Consider the following 18,243-nt stretch of genomic DNA (forward strand, 5'->3'; position numbering starts at 1 on the left):
AATATCGCCTCTCCTGTTCTTCCACGCAGCTAAAACTTTTATCCAGGCTGTCATCATCTCACAGTCTTTCCTCACTCATATCCAGTCAGAAAGCTGCTTCAGAAACTGTTCTCTTAGACCATCACTTTGACCACATCACCCCTCTCCTATCAAACATAAGCTGCTTGTCTTCACTTTTAAGGACCTTCAGACTCCGCCTCCATCCTACGTATCGTCTCTCATTTGCTATTGAATAGTCAAAGCTCACCTTTGATCAACCTATGTTGCCAGCCATTTGTTATATGTTCAATCAAGAACTTTCATACCCCTCTTACGTTACCCCACGCATTGGGGAGAAGTCCCTGTAAACATCCACAAAGCTACCTAGTTATCCTCCTTCAAATCCCTCCTTAAAACTCTCCTTTGCTTTGTTACCTACAAAAAACTTGACAGCAGTTCAGGTGCTGGTGTGCTGATACCACTGCATATCATGCTGACCAATATTATCTCATTGTTTCCTTGTACTTCTCCATCTACCTGTCTGTATCCATCTATGGTCTCTTGTCTTATATTAGATTCTAAGTTCTGTGGGGTAGGGACCATCTTTTTGTCTTGTGTTTGTGCAGCGCCTAGCACAGTGGAGTCCTGGTCAATGACTAGCGCTCCTAGAGGCTGTGGTAATACAAATAATAAATAACCACTAGCACTTTCTTCCTCTTCAACAGTCAAGTCACATTGTCAACTGTGGTATGAAAGCTCCAGAATGAGCTTTTGGTCTCCTCCTCTGCAATCGTAAAATCAGTGTTTCAAAGGGGCGCATGTGTGCGCTCTTCATGGATTTCACAACAGCTGTGCTTTACCTCAAGATGGAATTTACTGAAAATATTTTTTCAGAAAGGTTTGTGGAATTGGGGATTGCACAATAAGCTTACTCCGTTACCTCCCTAAAAGAAACAAACTATAACCTGTTTGGCTTCAACTGCTGGGATCTTCATAGTCAGGGCATGTCTACATTACAAACGTAAGTTGACCTATGTTAACCACTGTTGATGTCCACACTATCCTCCTTCTGTCAGCGATGTGTATCCTCACCAGGAGCACTTCCACCACCTGAAGAGGGGCAGGGTGGGGGCTCGCAGCTCCCTGGCAGGAAGGGGTGGCTGGCTCCTGGGGCTTCTCGCCTCCTTGCGTAGGGAGCCTCTGGGCAGCAGCCTGGCTAGGAGCTGGGGCAGCCCACATGGAGCCCTGAAATAGACAAGACAGCCAATTTCAGGGGGACAAGACTATAACGTGTATGCCGACATAATTAGGTCAATGTAAGAGGCCTTAGTCTCTGGTCAACTATATAACACGGCAGCTATGTTCTGTTAGGTATTTTAATGTGATTCAAGGCCTCCAGGGGACCTGCTTCATCTTCTAGTGGGGTTGCACACCAGTAGTACTGCTGCCAGCAGCTCCTTCCACCCCACGCCTCACTATATTTGCTCAGGTTTCAGAGTAACAGCCGTGTTAGTCTGTATTCGCAAAAAGAAAAGGAGTACTTGTGGCACCTTAGAGACTAACCAATTTATTAGAGCATAAGCTTTCGTGAGCTACAGCTCACTTCATCAGATGCATATCGTGGAAACTGCAGCAGACTTTATATATACACAGAGAATATGAACCAATACCTCCTCCCACCCCACTGTCCTGCTGGTAATAGCTTATCTAAAGTGATCATCAGGTGGGCCATTTCCAGCACAAATCCAGGTTTTCTCACCCTCCACCCCCCCACACAAATTCACTCTCCTGCTGGTGATAGCCCATCCAAAGTGACATCACAGGGCCTAATAACATCAGCCACACTATCAGAGGCTCGTTCACCTGCACATCCACCAATGTGATATATGCCATCATGTGCCAGCAATGCCCCTCTGCCATGTACATTGGTCAAACTGGACAGTCTCTACGTAAAAGAATAAATGGACACAAATCAGATGTCAAGAATTATAACATTCATAAACCAGTCGGAGAACACTTCAATCTCTCTGGTCACGCAATCACAGACATGAAGGTCGCTATCTTAAAACAAAAAAACTTCAAATCCAGACTCCAGCGAGAAACTGCTGAATTGGAATTCATTTGCAAATTGGATACTATTAATTTAGGCTTAAATAGAGACTTGGAGTGGCTAAGTCATTATGCAAGGTAGCCTGTTTCCTCTTGTTTTTTCCTACCCCCTCCCCCCCAGATGTTCTGGTTTAACTTGGATTTAAACTTGAAGAGTGGTCAGTTTGGATGAGCTATTACCAGCAGGAGAGTGAGTTTGTGTGTGTATGGGGGTGGGGGGGATGTGAGAAAACCTGGATTTGTGCAGGAAATAGCCCAACTTGATTGTCATGCACATTGTGTAAAGAGTTGTCACTTTGGATGGGCTATCACCAGCAGGAGAGTGAATTTGTGTGGGGGGTGGAGGGTGAGAAAACCTGGATTTGTGCTGGAAATGGCCCACCTGATGATCACTTTAGATAAGCTATTACCAGCAGGACAGTGGGGTGGGAGGAGGTATTGGTTCATATTCTCTGTGTATATATAAAGTCTGCTGCAGTTTCCACGATATGCATCTGATGAAGTGAGCTGTAGCTCACGAAAGCTTATGCTCTAATAAATTGGTTAGTCTCTAAGGTGCCACAAGTACTCCTTTTCTTATATTTGTTCAGTTGAAGTGAAGTCTATTCCTCACTACAACTAGGGGGCCATGAATTCTGTTTGTCTTCCCTTCTCACATGAGTGGGGAGTGACAGTGAAATCTACTCCTCTTCCGTAGGAAGGGGTGAAGAATGAAATACTATTCCTCCCACCCCCAAACACAATGTGTGAAGCTAAGAGAGAAAACCTTCCCTTCAGTGGAGAGGAGACAGCAATTGGTTTTGTGGAGGTAAAACAGATGGGGGGGGGAGAAGTTGAGGAGGAGAGAGGATGGGGTATGCAATGGAAGGGAAAAGAAGAGAGAGGGAGAATCTACCAAAGGGCAAAGCAGAGGAAGGGGAAAGAAAACAATAGATCCAATAAAGAAAAACTGGGATGAAAACGAACGTGGGAGACTGAAGGAGGAAAAGAGAGAAGTGAATTAAAATGGCATGAGAAATAGCAAAAGCAAGAAAAGATAGATAAATGTAAGGGACTGACGGATGTGATCTCGGATCTTGTACATGACAGTGCACTGTGCTGACATTAGACTCCTTAGCATAGCATTTATTTACAGCTTTGCCAGATTATGTTTTAGGGTTTTTTTGTGCTGGCCATTGGTCTTCCACCTGACCTATACAAGTCTGTTTTCATCTGTTTATCGACACATGACAGTCAAAGTCTGTAAGGACATACGGACAGGTTAAATCTGCACTAATGTCATTTTCATAGGAAAAAAAGATATTGTAAGATTAGTAAACATGGATAGCTGGTGCCTACATTTCTCAGTTGTTTATAGGTAAATCCGGACCCCAGGCTAGCCAGGGAATTCTGCCTGGAAGCAGAACCATTGTAGTTCTGATGTACAAGTAAAGGGACTGAATTTGCAGGAGCCCTGCAAATGGGGTGTGCATCCTGTGCAACCCAACTCCTAGGACCAATTCTTACGTCACAGACATCAGTGTAATTCCGTTGGCTCCAGTGGAATTACTCCTGATTGACACTGTTGTAAGTAAGATTATAGCCTGGCCCCCTATGAGCTGGGTACATGGCAGGAGAAGGAGTATAGGGGTAAGAGAATCTGCCACTGGTTGGATCATCTGGTTTTCCCCCCATTGTGGGGCCGTATGGACTGTGAAAAGTTACTTTGGCCTCTTAAACTTCTCTAATTCCCCCCCTACTGTAGAGATATTCAGTACCCAGCTTGCTACTCAGTGTTAGTTCCCTGCGTTTATCCTTTGTAGCAACTGTTTTTCAGGTAATTGGAAATTTATCTTCCATTTCTGCTTATATTTAATTTAGATAATCTAGTAAAACAGATAAGGCTGTTCATTTTGGAGGAGGAATGCTGCAGTCTTAAATCTGCTTAATAGAGGAGTTAACATTTTGTTTAATTTGCAAATGTGGAGAACAAATGTTGCCAATAGTCTGTTCTTTTCTCTTTGTATTTATTACTCTCAAAACATGCTCAGTGATTATTTGGAGGATGTTAAATTAGTTTCCATGAAAGTCAATTAAAACACACTTGATTTCTGATGAATCAATGAGCAATGGGAAAAGCGTAGCCAGAATTCTGAATTTGACCATCTTGTCTGGAATCTTTTTTGATAACTAGATTGTTTTGCCAGACATACATTTATTTTCATAGAGTGAGGCAGCTACAGTGCCTGCGTAAGATGGGAATCTGGAAAGGAAAACCTTTTGCCAAAGATGAATTTTTGTGTTAACTAGAAAAGATCAAACCAATATAACTCGACTTTAATTAAATATCTCTCTGTTGTTCGCAGAATTTATGCGGAACTCATGTGTGGATGCTGGGTTGATCCCTCCACTGGTGCAGCTCTTAAACTGCAAAGACCAGGAAGTGTTGCTTCAGACAGGACGTGCCCTGGGCAATATATGCTATGATAGCCGTAAGTGTGGAAATGTAACATTTTTTGTTGTTGATGGTGGTTTGGGGGGTTTTTTGTTTTGTTTTTTACTGTGTCATACAGTTATAAACTGAGTCATTTTTCCTCCCCCCCGCTTTATGTTCATTGCACCGATTAGTCTGATTTTATGGGACAGTTGAAATGTATCATAGGTGTGACAACTGTACTCTGTTTGTGTGACAGACTGGTTAAAAAAAATACCATTTCAATATCATAATATTTCTGGACATGAGACTAAAAGAGGTTTTTTCTCTTCAACATAATGGGTAAGATTTTCTAAGAGCATATACTAAGCATGCAATTTGAGACTTGAATAGCCACAAAACTAGAATTATTTTAAATTGTGCTCACCTTTGGACCACATTGGAGGAGTAGGAAGGGAACATGTACTTCTCTCCAAGCCTCAAACAACAAAAGATATGAGTTAAAGAGGAGACTACATATGTGGATGAAAGGTATGCCCTAAGTATGTTGCAAATGCTGTTGTATTCTTAAATGGATGGCCATGGTACCAGGACCATGCACGTATCTTTTTCATTTTTTTGTGGGCACAATAGGTTTCGCATGCCCAAATGTAATTGGGCTGAAATGTAATTGTGAGTTCAGTTGCAAATTATGTACATAGTGAGAGGATTTGCACAACCGAATCAGGTGCAATGTTTTGAAAATGTAGTCCCATCTTTCTTCAATCTAAATATTTTGATCATTATGGAAAATGTAATTCTACTAGTTTAACAACATTTTTTCCCATGAGATTAGATATAGCTAGGGGCCTGGGCTCCCTATTGATAAGTGCAGTGACTCCTGCTAGTGTTCGTAGATCCTATGAGTATATCTCAAGAGAGAATAAGCTACTTAAACTTGCATGAAGAGTATAGTGAAGAAGCAGAGTCCTTGGGAATGTGTTTATATTATAGAAATTATTCATACAGAATAACTAGAAGGCTATGGATGTCTGCAGATGGCAAGTGAAATGAAAACGTGAAAGCATTTTACTAGCTTGAGTCACTGTACCTTATTGCTTGTATCAGGAATGTAGGAATTGTGGTTTATGTCACCTTCACTAAACTGTCTGGTATTCTGACTAATGTCTGTTCAGTTCGATTGTATTTGTAGTTTCTTCATTACATTGGTTTCTCACGCTAGTTTGGAATTTTACATTTTATGTTGCTGTACATTGCTTTATATGTGAACTCCATGCAGTTAATCAGATTTGCCAATCTGGCAGTTGCATTTACAGACATCTGCTGCTTGAGGATGATAACATTTCATTCCCTTGTTTAGGCTTTTCTATAGGCTGACTGATCAACTGAACAGCTGCTTCCCAGTGGAAACTTCAGCAAGAAACTGTTGAGCTTTCTGTTATGTTACTTATTTGTCAAATTGCATTTCAGGGTCAAATGTGATCAGAAAGCTCACTCCATGGATGATTTATTTCATATGAATAGACTCTGTGAGACTATTCATGTCACCTTTGTTTCCCGTACATTACTGCTTGAAAAATAATTAGGACACCAAAATGGTTCCATGCTGTAAAGTACTGTATAACTGCCCCTACATTTTGCATTGTCTGCAGCATTTGTTCAATATAGAGAGTCTTTATTAACAGTTTTGTGTTGCTCTTTTGTTGAGCAAAATTGGCACTGGTAAAATCTACAGTAGGCAGTGATGTGTTCTGTATACCAAGTGTAGCTGTTTTCCCATAGATAGTAACAGTCTTGCCTGTGTACTCAGGGAAGAGCAATGAATAATGTGTAATAAAATGTCATGTAAATCAAGATTAGTATCTTTGATTAAATTAGACTAGACTACTACAGGGCTTATTTATCACATCCATCCTGCCACAACTTATTTTATATGTGTTATCATAGCCTTTACAGGCTCTGTGTTTACATATACCAGTAGGATATTAAGTTAAGGACAAATACATTGTGTTCATCACAATAAATATTTGATACAAATATTTTCCCTTATGGTCATAATTGTTCATATTGGGAAACTATTTTCTCTCACAGTGAGTTCTAAGATGTAACGAAGACAGAATATGCAGTCAAATATTTGTAAGTGTATCATGCACAGACAAAGTGGTTCTTTTTCCTTATATTTGAAACAAAGATAGCTGTTACTCGTTTGGTAAAAGTAATCAGTATTAGAAAGTTGTAGCACCTCTTTAATTCTACTTAATAATCTAAAGGAGTATTACATGTATTAATCTTCAGATTGAATTTTGGTAACTTTCCTAGCTAATTCCATGTAATGGCAAGTGAACTCCAGGAACTGTGATTACAGGGTTCCCTCATCACTCATGAGGAGTGAAGCTATGAGTAAGATCTGCAAGTCATCCCAAATGAGGACTGTACAGGCCCGTTATACAAAATCAAGCCCCTTCCTACTGATATCTACATATATTCCCACATATATCTATTCTAGATTGAAACCAGTGAACCCTGTGCACCCTGGTGAGTTTGCAATTTATGCTTAGAGGTTTTCTTGCATGGCACGAAGTGAATCAGGCTCCCTGTGTTTTAGAGGGGAAGCAGTCGTGGTGCTCTAGAAGGAAATTGTCAAGGGATTTTCATCATTTAAAAAATAAAACTTTGTTGCTCACTCCTGTGGGAAAAGCCCAGAGAAAGGGGCCCTGAGGAGAAGAGTTCCCCACATCTTTCCATTGGCATAGGAAGGGTTCCGTTTCCCCCCTACCCCTCCAGTGGAAAGAAGAGGGGAACTGCGCCCCAGAATGTGCAGTTCCCAGGGGATCTACATGAAGGCAGAGCCATCTGCACAGAACTCCTGGTTGGACAATCTATGGAGAGGTGCTGCGGAAAAATTAATGTACCATTTGTTCTTGGTAGATGAAGAGATTTAGTGCTTCTCCAAAACCAAAGAGTGAGAGCTGTGCCTGATGGGATGGAGGAGTAACTTCTGAAAATGGATCTTGGGGGGGGGCAATCTGGCCTCTTTATTAAAAGCCTGAAACTGAACCTTGTTTCCTTTCTGATATTCCTTCCTCTCCCTTAGATAGGCACATACTGTTCCTATGGGGTTGCTTGTCAGTGCTGAGTCTTTAAAAGAACATTGAAACATTTGTTTGAGAAAAAACACAGAGGGAGAATTAAATGTATTTTACAAATACAGAGAAGGAGGGAAAGTAGGTCAAATTTTGGAGCAAGCAGCCTTGACAGTGTCCCTTTTAAGTACTTGTTATTGGCTTTGAGGAGATCTGCTTTATGTAATTCTCCTAACGTCAAGGCAGCAAGCAGGGATAACTACAAAGTCGAGTGGAAGGAAGCTTTGTTAGTTCTGATGAGATACATATATATATAGTTCCAGTCTCCCTCTCACATGCAGAGATGAAAGAACAACTGAGACTGCCAAAAGTTTTGATCAAAGAAAGGGTTATTTGTTTTCAGAGAGCTTTTGAGGAATTAAAGTTTCCTGTACACTGTGTGTAAACCATTCAGTGCTGTCCTGCAGTTTAAAAACAATTGCATTATTGTTTATTTCTATAATGCTTATAAATGTACTAGTGCTTCACCGGTATAGACCGTTATAAGGCAGGTCCCTGCCCCAAAAAGCTAACAATCTAAAGAGAGAAAATGGGGAGATGAGTGGTGTGTCTCTCTCTCACACACACCTCTACCTACCTACCTCTAGCCAATTAGCCCAAATGATATTCTCACTCAGACCTACCATTTTGTCTGATCTATATTACTAACACTAAATACCCATACCCTCATCCAGTTATTTAATGCTTCTAACCTGTAATTATTTTTAGCTTATAATTAACCTCCCTACATTTCTACACCTAGTCAATTCAAACCACCAAACCTATCTTCCTGCCAATTCTGTCCTCACAATGCTTTCTCTACACAGCAAGTCCTAGACTCTTTTCTGCTGCCCTCCTGGATTTGAATGTAACATGTAGACCCTGTCTGCACTGCCCAGGAACACCATGTTAAATATAGCTTATGCTAGAAAGGAGCAAAGATGATTTTCTTGGCCAGTGCAGAGAGCTGTCTAAGAATAGACTAGAACCTAAAAGTGATCTTCCACCATTAACTCTAGCAATCAACGGTATTAAGCTACTGCACACTTTCTTCAGTTTCTTTCAGTAGCTTTCAAAGTCAAAAATAGACAAATTATCATATGTATAGGGACTAACCAATTTATTTGAGCATAAGCTTTCATGAGGTACAGCTCACTTGCATCCGATGAAGTGAGCTGTAGCTCACGAAAGCTTATGCTCAAATAAATTGGTTAGTCTCTAAGGTGCCACAAGTCCTCCTTTTCTTTTTGCGAATACAGACTAACACGGATGCTACTCTGAAACCTATCATACGTATAAAATTCCAGGCATCATAGGTTGCCTAACAAAAGGCAGACAGGCAGCAAACAAGAAATGTGGAGTCACTGGTGTGTTTCTGTTAGATCATTTCACTATTGGTTTTGCTTCGCTAGATGAAGGTTTGCAGAAACGCAAGAGTTACTCATCAACATTCCCCATGGCAATGATCCATTAAGATGTATACATACTCCTGAACAAGTATGTTCTAATGGTTGTACGGGGAACTTGAAGCTAGAAAATCTGGGTTCTGCACTTTGCTTTGCCATAGACGACTTGTATGACCTTGTGCAAGCGAGAATTCACCTGGAGATACCACAGTAATATCTAGCACCACATTCAGGGAATACCGGCAGGGATTGGGGGTCTGTGGGTGGGAAATGAAGGAAAACTAATGATCTCCTCACAAGAGTATGTACGTGTGCCGGAGTGGAGGGGGGACAGCTGGCATCACTATGGCATGGGCTATGGTTCTGCTCTAGAATCCAGCAGATACTGAGGCACAGGGATATCCATGGGAAGCCCCTGTGTCTGTACATCAGCTCTGGGTCTTCTTTATCCCCTTCCCCATCCTCAGTGATCACACAACCAAAACCTCCCCTTGACACAACGGTCTCCGGACCCTCCTTAAAGCGGGGTCTTGGAAAAGGTAGAACATTCAGTAGGCTATATTATCTTCTCTGAATAACCTCCTACAGGTTAGCAGATACAGTGCGTCAGTATCTCCAGTGTTATGAAATGAGAATCAATATGTTAGATGAGTTCACACCAACCTTTGGTTAGGCTTACGTTGTCCCTCTGAAGCTAGCCTTCAGAAGGATAATTCACTCAGTTCTTGAGTGTCTCTCCTTCCTCCTGATCCATGGAGACTAGACGGGTTGGGATAAGAAGGTGGGGAAAAGTAAAATCAATTAACAATGTTAAAAAATGCACTAATGAACCAAGTTGGCTTCCACAGTTGTCGGGTTGTCTCTAACCTCAGCAAAGGCAGGTTGGAAACTGGAGGGAGAAAGAGCAGGGTGCATAGGCAACTTGGTGAAGTGCCTGTAAAAGGATCAGACTATTCTCATGGTTGCTATTATTACTTTAGAGCCTACAAGTTGAAGCATGAAGGGGCATATGAATGTCTAGCATATCCGGCATGTAAATACCTTGCAACGCCAGCTATAGCAGTGCCAGGCGAACACCTGTTCTCACTTTCAGGTGACATTGTAAATAAGAAGCGGGCAGCATTATCTCCTGCAAATGTAAACAACCTTGTTTGTCTTAGCGATTGGCTGAACAAGAAGTAGGACTGAGTGGACTTGTAGGCACTAACATTTTATATTTTTATTTTTGAGTGCAGTTATGTAAAAAAAATTGTACATTTGTAAGTTGCATTTTCACGATAAAGGGATTGCACCACAGTACTTGTATGAGGTGAGTTGAAAAATACTATTTATTTTCTTTTTTAGTCAAATTTGTAATTAAAATAATAATATAAAGTGAGCAATGTACACTTTTTGTGTTCTGTTGTAATTGAAATCAATATATTTGAAAATGTAGAAAAACTTACAAAAATATTTATAATTTAAATTGGTATTCTATTGTTTAACGGTACAATTAAAACTGCGATTAATCGCAACTGTTTTTTTTAATCTCACGATTAATTGCAATTTTTTTTAATTGTTTGACAGCCTTATTTGAAAAATAAAAATTAGAGCACTGGATTATGTGAAATAGAGAGAGCTGCAAAACTCATGCCAGGCGTCTTTCTTTAGCATGACTCATACCAGGAGTCTTGAGTCTTCCTCGCTCAGGCTTTTAGCTTTCATTTTTAAATGTGTCTGAAACATCCAGCTGTACTGATAAATTATATAAAGTCAGAAATACTTGCTCAGCTTCTAGCTTTTAAAACTTAAATTAAAAGAAATGTAATCCTTGTAGCAGGTGTCAGAGTGAAAGCCATGGAACTTGAAATATTCTCTCCAGGAGATAGATACGGAAAATGAAAAATTCCCCACCCTCCCACACCATAATAGGTTTCAATAGTGCTTTTCCGGGACCATCTCTGGGGGTTAGAGAGCAATTCACTCTCTGTGCTGTCTAATCCTTGGCTTCTTTATGGAGTGCTAGGGTGAATATTATCAACTGTAAGAGGTGGTTTTGGGGACATGGACCCCTGCCTAATTAATCACCGCAAACCACCAACTCATTTCACGTAGGCTGTCGTCTAACAGCTGTTTGGTAGCTCATCTACTGACCTGGATGGGAAATTAACTGGTTCTCATTACTCATTTCGCAAGTCATCCATTCTTTCACTTTTGGTCGCCCTAGACCTACTCTATAGAATTCAGGACTCCTGGCTGAATTTCAGATATGTGCTCTGGCACACAGTTCCCTTCCTTTTACACCCTGTGTGACCACCATCACTATGCCACTTCTTGTTAAGCTCCTCCTGCTTCTGCTGCAAATTCTGTGTGTTCATCTGCCTCTCTTTTGGGTATATAGCACAGCTCCATTGCCAGAAAGAGCCAAAGGACAGGAAATAAGAAATTCTTCACACCTATAATTAGACATGGAAAAATATTCCACAGATCAGGAGATGAAATTAATTTTAGGATCTGAAGCAGAGAGAGAGAGTCTTAAGAAGTATAACATATTGGAGACAGTGTACAAATTAAATTTACTACGGAAAATGGCATAACCTCTCTCAGTATCATGTGGAAAACCAGCAGAATCCTAGAACATGACCTGTGTTGACAGTCTTAGGCTACTTGTCAAATCATCTTCATGAAGATCACCCTCTTACATGTCAGCAGGGCGCATCCTGTGGCAATGTTTGCTTTCCAGTTTTGTACTGAATCTTATAAAGTACAAATATCACCCACTAATCTATTTCTCAAGGAAATTATGAAACTGAGACCTGTTAATGAGCTTTTAACTCTTTGCTGTGAACAACTGATAGTTTTTAGGAGTTGCTCACAGAGCTTGCCTTGCGGTTTCACTTTGTACTCTACAAGACCATGTGACTGTTAGCTCTAACTTTTTTTACGTGTACCGGATGCTAGAAGATTGTAGGCTTGTTATGATGATAAGGGAAATAACTGCGGTATTTTCCCCATACATCTGCAACAGAAGTGTTGCATCAGCAGGAGATAGAGCATGCCCTATACATGCCAAAATGCATCTACATAGTAGTACTTAGTGATCATTAACTCATTAACCCTGAACAGTCTTGTGGGGCAGGTAAATATTATCCTCATTTTACAATTGAGAAAACTAAGGCAGAGGGATGAAGTGACTCTCCAAAGCTACAGAAGGAGCCAGTGTGGGAGCCAGTGGTACGATTCAGGAGTTCCCGGCTTGCAGTCCTGCGTACACTCTACTAGTCAGGCCTCTCTATTATTTTCAGACTCTAAGAAAGAAATCCTGGCCCCACTGGCAAAACTCCTGTTGACTTCAGTGGGGCCAAAACTTCTGCTAGTGATGGTATCCCTTAACAGTGACCTTCAAAGAGGAAAACACTGACCCAAAAAAAATCCCCCACGGGTTTGTACCCCCTTGCTTCTTTAAAATTCATGTAGAAGGCCCAAAAATGTTTTCTGAGGATTTTTTTTTTTTTTTAAGGCAAGGACTGGGTTCTGCTTGCTTTTTACTGTAGAACTACTGGTCTTTCCTATCCTGTTTTTCCAGGAAATATGGATAACTGGAAAACTCAGATGTATGACAACCCTGATACCAAGAAAATAAAATCTGATTAAGTGAGATGGGAAGGGATTTTTTTTCTGAAAGTTTTACAATTTTTTGTGTGTCAACAGTTAACTCTCATGCTGTAAAATCAGTTGGAATTTTTTTTATTTTTAAAAATTGTTAATATTCATTGTATGCATTACAGTAGTGCCTAGAGACACCAACCAAGATCGAGGGACCTGTTATGCTAGGAGCTGTACAAACATATAGTAATAAGACACAGTTCCTGCCTCAAAGAACTTACAATCTAAATAGACATTATGGAGAAAGGATGAGAAGGGAAATGAAGGCACAGAGAGATTAAAACACTTGCCTAAGGTCATGCAGCAAGTCAGTAGCAGTGTTGGAAATAAAATTCAAATCTCCTGACTCCCAGCCTGGTGATCTATCCACCAGATCTTGCAGCCTCTCTAAAAGAAGGTTACACATTTAACACCTTCACCCCTTTAGTTAAAGACTAAAGTCTACCTACACTCTCTAACGAAGACCTCTGAAAAAGCAAGGGAGACAAGACTTGACATTCCTGCTATTTATAAAAGGTTAAAATAAAAAAACAGGAAAAAAAATTAGGCCTTCATTAATCCTAAAGTAGCACAAAAAGAGGCACAAACTTCTCTCACCCCTCCATTTGCAATAACACTTTTCAGGTCTTGTTTTGGTCCCATTGACATAGCATTATTAGGCACTTCAATAAAACTGTCCTGATTGCCCATTCCATAGGAAAACACGGAGGATGAAGAATATACAAGCTCTCTTCGCAGTTTTCCCTGAATCATTCCATTAAGGAGGCAGGTTTGTCTCCTTGTTAAACTTGCAACCCTAAATCTTTCCCCTTGTACATTTCCATTTTATTTAGCATAATTACATGACCATAGACTGTTTTTCAAATAATACAATATAATATTTTTTTCTACAAACTTAGATACAGTTATTCAGCATCTTAAAGTTCTGTGTATATTCAGCATCTTAAAGTTCTGTGTATTATGTGTAAACCAGACAGACCGAGTCCATTAGTCATTTATATGACAGGTGTACAATTATCCAGTTTTACACATCACACTATGGAGTAGTTAGTTCGCTCTCAGACAGGCCACCTAAGTTTGCAGCTAAGTGAAATGCATGAGCTAAATTGTACCTGAGTTGCAGCTGTTAGAAAAAAATAGAAAACAAAAGAATAGTACATGGCTACTGACTTTATTAAAATATCTCTCTTTTGAGAGGGGAAAATGCGTCTCATTATTATTATCTATTTGTATTGCAGGAGCACATAGAGGCTCCAGCCAGGGATCAAAACTCTAGTGTGTTAGGCACTGTGTGTCCACACACACACACACGAAAAGACAGTGCCTGTCTCAAAGAACTTGCAGTCTGCGTATATGACAAAAGATAATAAGTGGATGCACAAATAGATTGGGAGAGCACAAGCTAACAATGAGGGCATTATGATTTGCAGAATACGCAGTGGTCATATCATATAAAATCCCAGATCCTCAGGTACAGGTGAGAAGCACAGCTTGTGAGTATGTGCCTGTATAAAGGTGGCCTTTGAGCTCCCCCGATCCTGAGCCAGCTGTATGTCTGGCTAGTTCCCCAGCATAACTCACAGCAGTCTGAATAGTCAGAAACCTGGTCACGTCCCTTACAACAGCAGTAGGATGGTATCTTCCTGTAAAGATGTCATTTACCTGGTACAGATCAGGTCAGTTTCCCTTCTCTCTGTACTGTGTTACTCCTCACATGTCAGCAATCTCCCTCTTGGTGATTGGGTGGTTTGAGGCTCTGGTGAGTTGATATTTGGCCCTCCAACAAACCCCATCCATCCTCCCCTTCTTGGGCCACCAAAATGTTCCTAAACAAAAAACACATCCCTGACCTTTCCCAGCCAACCGCTTTCACCCCTATTGTTGCAGGACTGCTTTTGCCATTCATTCTCCCCAGGCTGAATGCTTCCTTCCTTTGCCCCTTTCCCATGGTTAACCAGTCCCTTCTCCTTTGTAGTAGAGTTCCCAAACACCCACCACTACTTGGGATTGCTGTAGGGGAGCGCAGGCCCTCCTTCTATTCCAGGCTGCAAGCCCTGGAGCTTACACCCTTGAGAGCAGTCTGCCCTATACCCAAGACTTCCCTGCTTCACACATGCCAGGACCACTCTCTGCTACTTTCTTCCCTGCTTGTCTGAATCCTCACCGTTTTCTCTGGGGCTTACCAAACAGTTCTGCCCCCAAACCATTCTTTACCCCTCCCTGGAGTTCCTTCTTCGTCTTCCTGTCTCCAAGCTTCCTCCTGGCTTTGAGGGGCCTCTCTTGCCACATGTCCTCCTGGGCTGCCTCCCCCACTCTCTTGGTAGAGAACCCTATTCGCATCTTGTCTGGGTCTTGATCTCCCTAGACTGAGCACAGAGTTTCCTTTATATAGTCCTGCTGTCTCATAATACTGGACTGTGCCTCCCACCAGTTCCTCTAGACTACATCCACCAGACTGCCCATGTTCTGTGTTAAACTTTGACCAGGTTATGCTTGACCTTTAGCCTCCTTTAAATGCCAGTTCACACCATTTTAGTCCATCCGTTTCCCTCCCCCCCCGGTTTCCCCACTGGGATGATTCTTACACGACCAAGTACGCCAGTTCCATAACCCCAATCCTCTAGGCAGTGTGGAACAAAGTGGTCAAATGGCACCCCAGGATAAGGACCAAAATTTCCCAAAGTTATACTGGACCATTTTTACAATGTTACAAGATACTATACATGCATCTGAAGTTGTGGGAAAATACCGTATCTATCATATTGTGTATATATAAAAGAATCCTAGGACAGGAAAGGACTCCGAGAGGTCATCTAGTCCAGTCCCTGCACTCATGGCAGGACTTAATATTACCTGGACCATCCCTGACAGGTGTTTGTCCAACCTGCTCTTAAAAATATCCAATGATGGAGATTCCACAACCTCCCTAGGCAATTTATTCCAGTGCTTAACCATCCTGACAGTTAAGAAGTTTTTCCTAATGTCCAACCTAAACCGCTCCTTGTTTCTTGTCCTATCCTCAGAGTTTAAGGAGAACAATTTTTCTCCCTCCTCCTTGTAACAACTTTTTATGTACTTGAAAGCAGTTATCATGTCCTCTCTCGGTCTTCTCTTTTTCCAGACTAAACAAACCCAATTTTTTCAATCTTCCTTCACAGGTCATGTTTTCTAGACTTTTAATCATTTTTGTTGCTCCTCTCTGGACTTTCTTCAATTTCTCCACATCTTTCCTGAAAATGTGGCGCCCAGAACTGGACACAATACTCCAGTTGAGGCCTAATCAGTGTGGTTAGAGCAGAAGAATTACTTCTTGTGTCTTGCTTACAACGCTCTTGCTAATACATCTGAGAATGATGTTCAGTTTTTTTCAATTGTGTTACACTGTTGACTCATTTAGTTTGGGATACACTATACTCCCAGATCCCTTTCTGCAGTACGCTTTCCTAGGTAGTCATTTCCCTTTTTGTATGTGTGCAACTGATTGTTCCTTCCTAAATGGAGTACTTTGCATTTGTCCTTATTGAATTTCATCCTATTTACTTCAGACCATTTCCCCCGTTTGTCCAGATCATTTTGAATTTTAATCCTATCCTCCAAAGCACATGCAATCCCTCCCAGTTTGGTGTCATTCATAAAATTTATAAATGTACTCTCTATGCCATTATTGAAATCATTGATGAAAATACTGAACAGAACTGGACCCAGAACCGATCTCTGTGGGAACCCACTTGATAAGCCCCTCCAATTTGACTGTGAACCACTGATAACTACTCTCTGGAAACAGTTTTCCAGCCAGTTATGCACCCACCTTATAGTAGCTCCATGTAGGTTGTATTTCCCTAGTTTATGAGAAGGTCATGCGAGACAGTACCAAAAGCCTTGCTAAAGTCAAGAGATATCACATCTACTGCTCCCCCCCACCCCGCAATCCACAAGGCAGAATTAAGGTTCCATACACAAACTTAAGTGTTACTTTCTGACTTCTGAGTTCTTAGCTTAACATTTTCTTAATGTAGGTTTGTAAATGTTTTAAATAGAATTAGTTCATAATCAAAACAAAATTTAGGAAACTATACACTTAGAAAATTAAAGTCTTCTGGGAATTCATGACACAGTCACGTCACTGGTTCATACTTTATCTTCAAAATTTAGACCTATTAGTAGAATCTGAAAAAGCTTTTACTAAATGGAAGTGTGATACTGAAAAAAGTCTATGATAGTAAACCCACATAATCCTTACTCTTCTGTCTTAAATCGAAGTAAAGGATTTCCTTCTTTCTCCCTGACAGAAATGGAGCATGTCTGAAATCAGCAAGTTTTAAAATATGGTTTGCACTTGACAGTTGCCCTTGCCTATTGTGGAGGGCCCTGAGGTGTTGGAGTTTCTGTCAGTCAGTTCTAATGCAAAACCAAAGTCCTGACTATTAATGGACACAGGAAATCCTGATCTACTGGACACATTCCAACTGGGGGATACATTCTATCTATCAAAAATTAGCCCTAACATTCCAACTGAATGTAAAATTCTTTAAATTCTGTCTTAAATTGTTGTGTGGGGATTTTTTAAAGAGCTGCCATGTGTCATCCTGGATGGTTGCTCTTCAGTGGTGGGTGAAAAGATCCCTGTATTAAGTCATAGTCATGGTCATAGTTAAGTTTGAGTTGTGTTTTGTACTTAAAACAGGGAATTGATCTGAGGAATACAGTGTAACAGCTCCAAAATTACAACCCTTACTCTGAGTACAGAACTAATTTGCTGAGAGTTTATAATTAAATTTGTTTAGTCTGCGTTAAAATTTATTTTAAATTGGTCTTTCAAGAAATTTAGCACTCTGTCAGACTTTTTTGTCCTGAATTATTTTGCTATCAGAATAATGCAGACTCTTCAAACTTTCCTTATAGTTAAAACTCCTTGAAATCTCATGCATACATTTGAAAAAGTTACATAGCAATTAATTTAAGGTATTAACAGTTGTTATAAGTACATAGACTTATGGTGGGGCGGGGTCAGTAGCTCAGGGCACTCATAACTGGGGCCATTGTGACATCAGAGGAAACTCAACCAACCATCACCCTTCTTTTACAGCTAATTTGCATGCTGTAATTCTATTTGTTCTAATGTGGTATAAGAGAGACTGGTTCAATGTCAAGAGCTCCCACTGATAAATTCCTGGCCACCAGCTGTCATTGCAGTGTCTCCAACTTAGCTGTTTTTAAAAGTTTCATGCTTGTGTGCTAGCAAATTAAGAGCCAGATCACCAGGACACTTCGTAAGCTTTGATTTGCTCCATGGCATAAAGTAGCCAGTATGTACCAGTGAATCTGGCCTTAAAAGTTAAAATTAAAAAGCTATGTAAGGTTGATACTACATAACTTCAACTCATTAGAGGCAGTGTGTCACAAGCATAGCATTCTCTTTGGGCTACTTGTTTACTGTTTATGTATGAAACATTTAATATTTATATGTTGTTGTTTTTTTAAGAAATCAGTTTAACTTAAGGTTTTTGTCTGATGGAGTTAAGGTTGAGGTCTCATATCAGTAACTTAAGAGTAAACACATTACAAGAAT

General features: G+C 40.6%; 1 protein-coding gene across 8 annotated transcripts in view; it reads left to right on the top strand.

The window, feature by feature from the left end:
* Positions 1-18,243, top strand: part of RAP1GDS1 (Rap1 GTPase-GDP dissociation stimulator 1) — a 160,713-nt gene that overhangs the window by 86,594 nt on the left and 55,876 nt on the right. For all 8 annotated transcript variants that reach the window (XM_073340755.2, XM_078852442.1, XM_078852441.1 and 5 more), the window contains one exon: positions 4,434-4,559. In XM_073340755.2, coding sequence (XP_073196856.1) covers positions 4,434-4,559 — 126 coding nt within the window. The remainder of the gene's footprint in view (positions 1-4,433; positions 4,560-18,243) is intronic.

This window comes from Lepidochelys kempii, chromosome 4, assembly GCF_965140285.1.
Source record: "Lepidochelys kempii isolate rLepKem1 chromosome 4, rLepKem1.hap1, whole genome shotgun sequence".
NCBI lineage: Eukaryota > Metazoa > Chordata > Testudines > Cheloniidae > Lepidochelys > Lepidochelys kempii.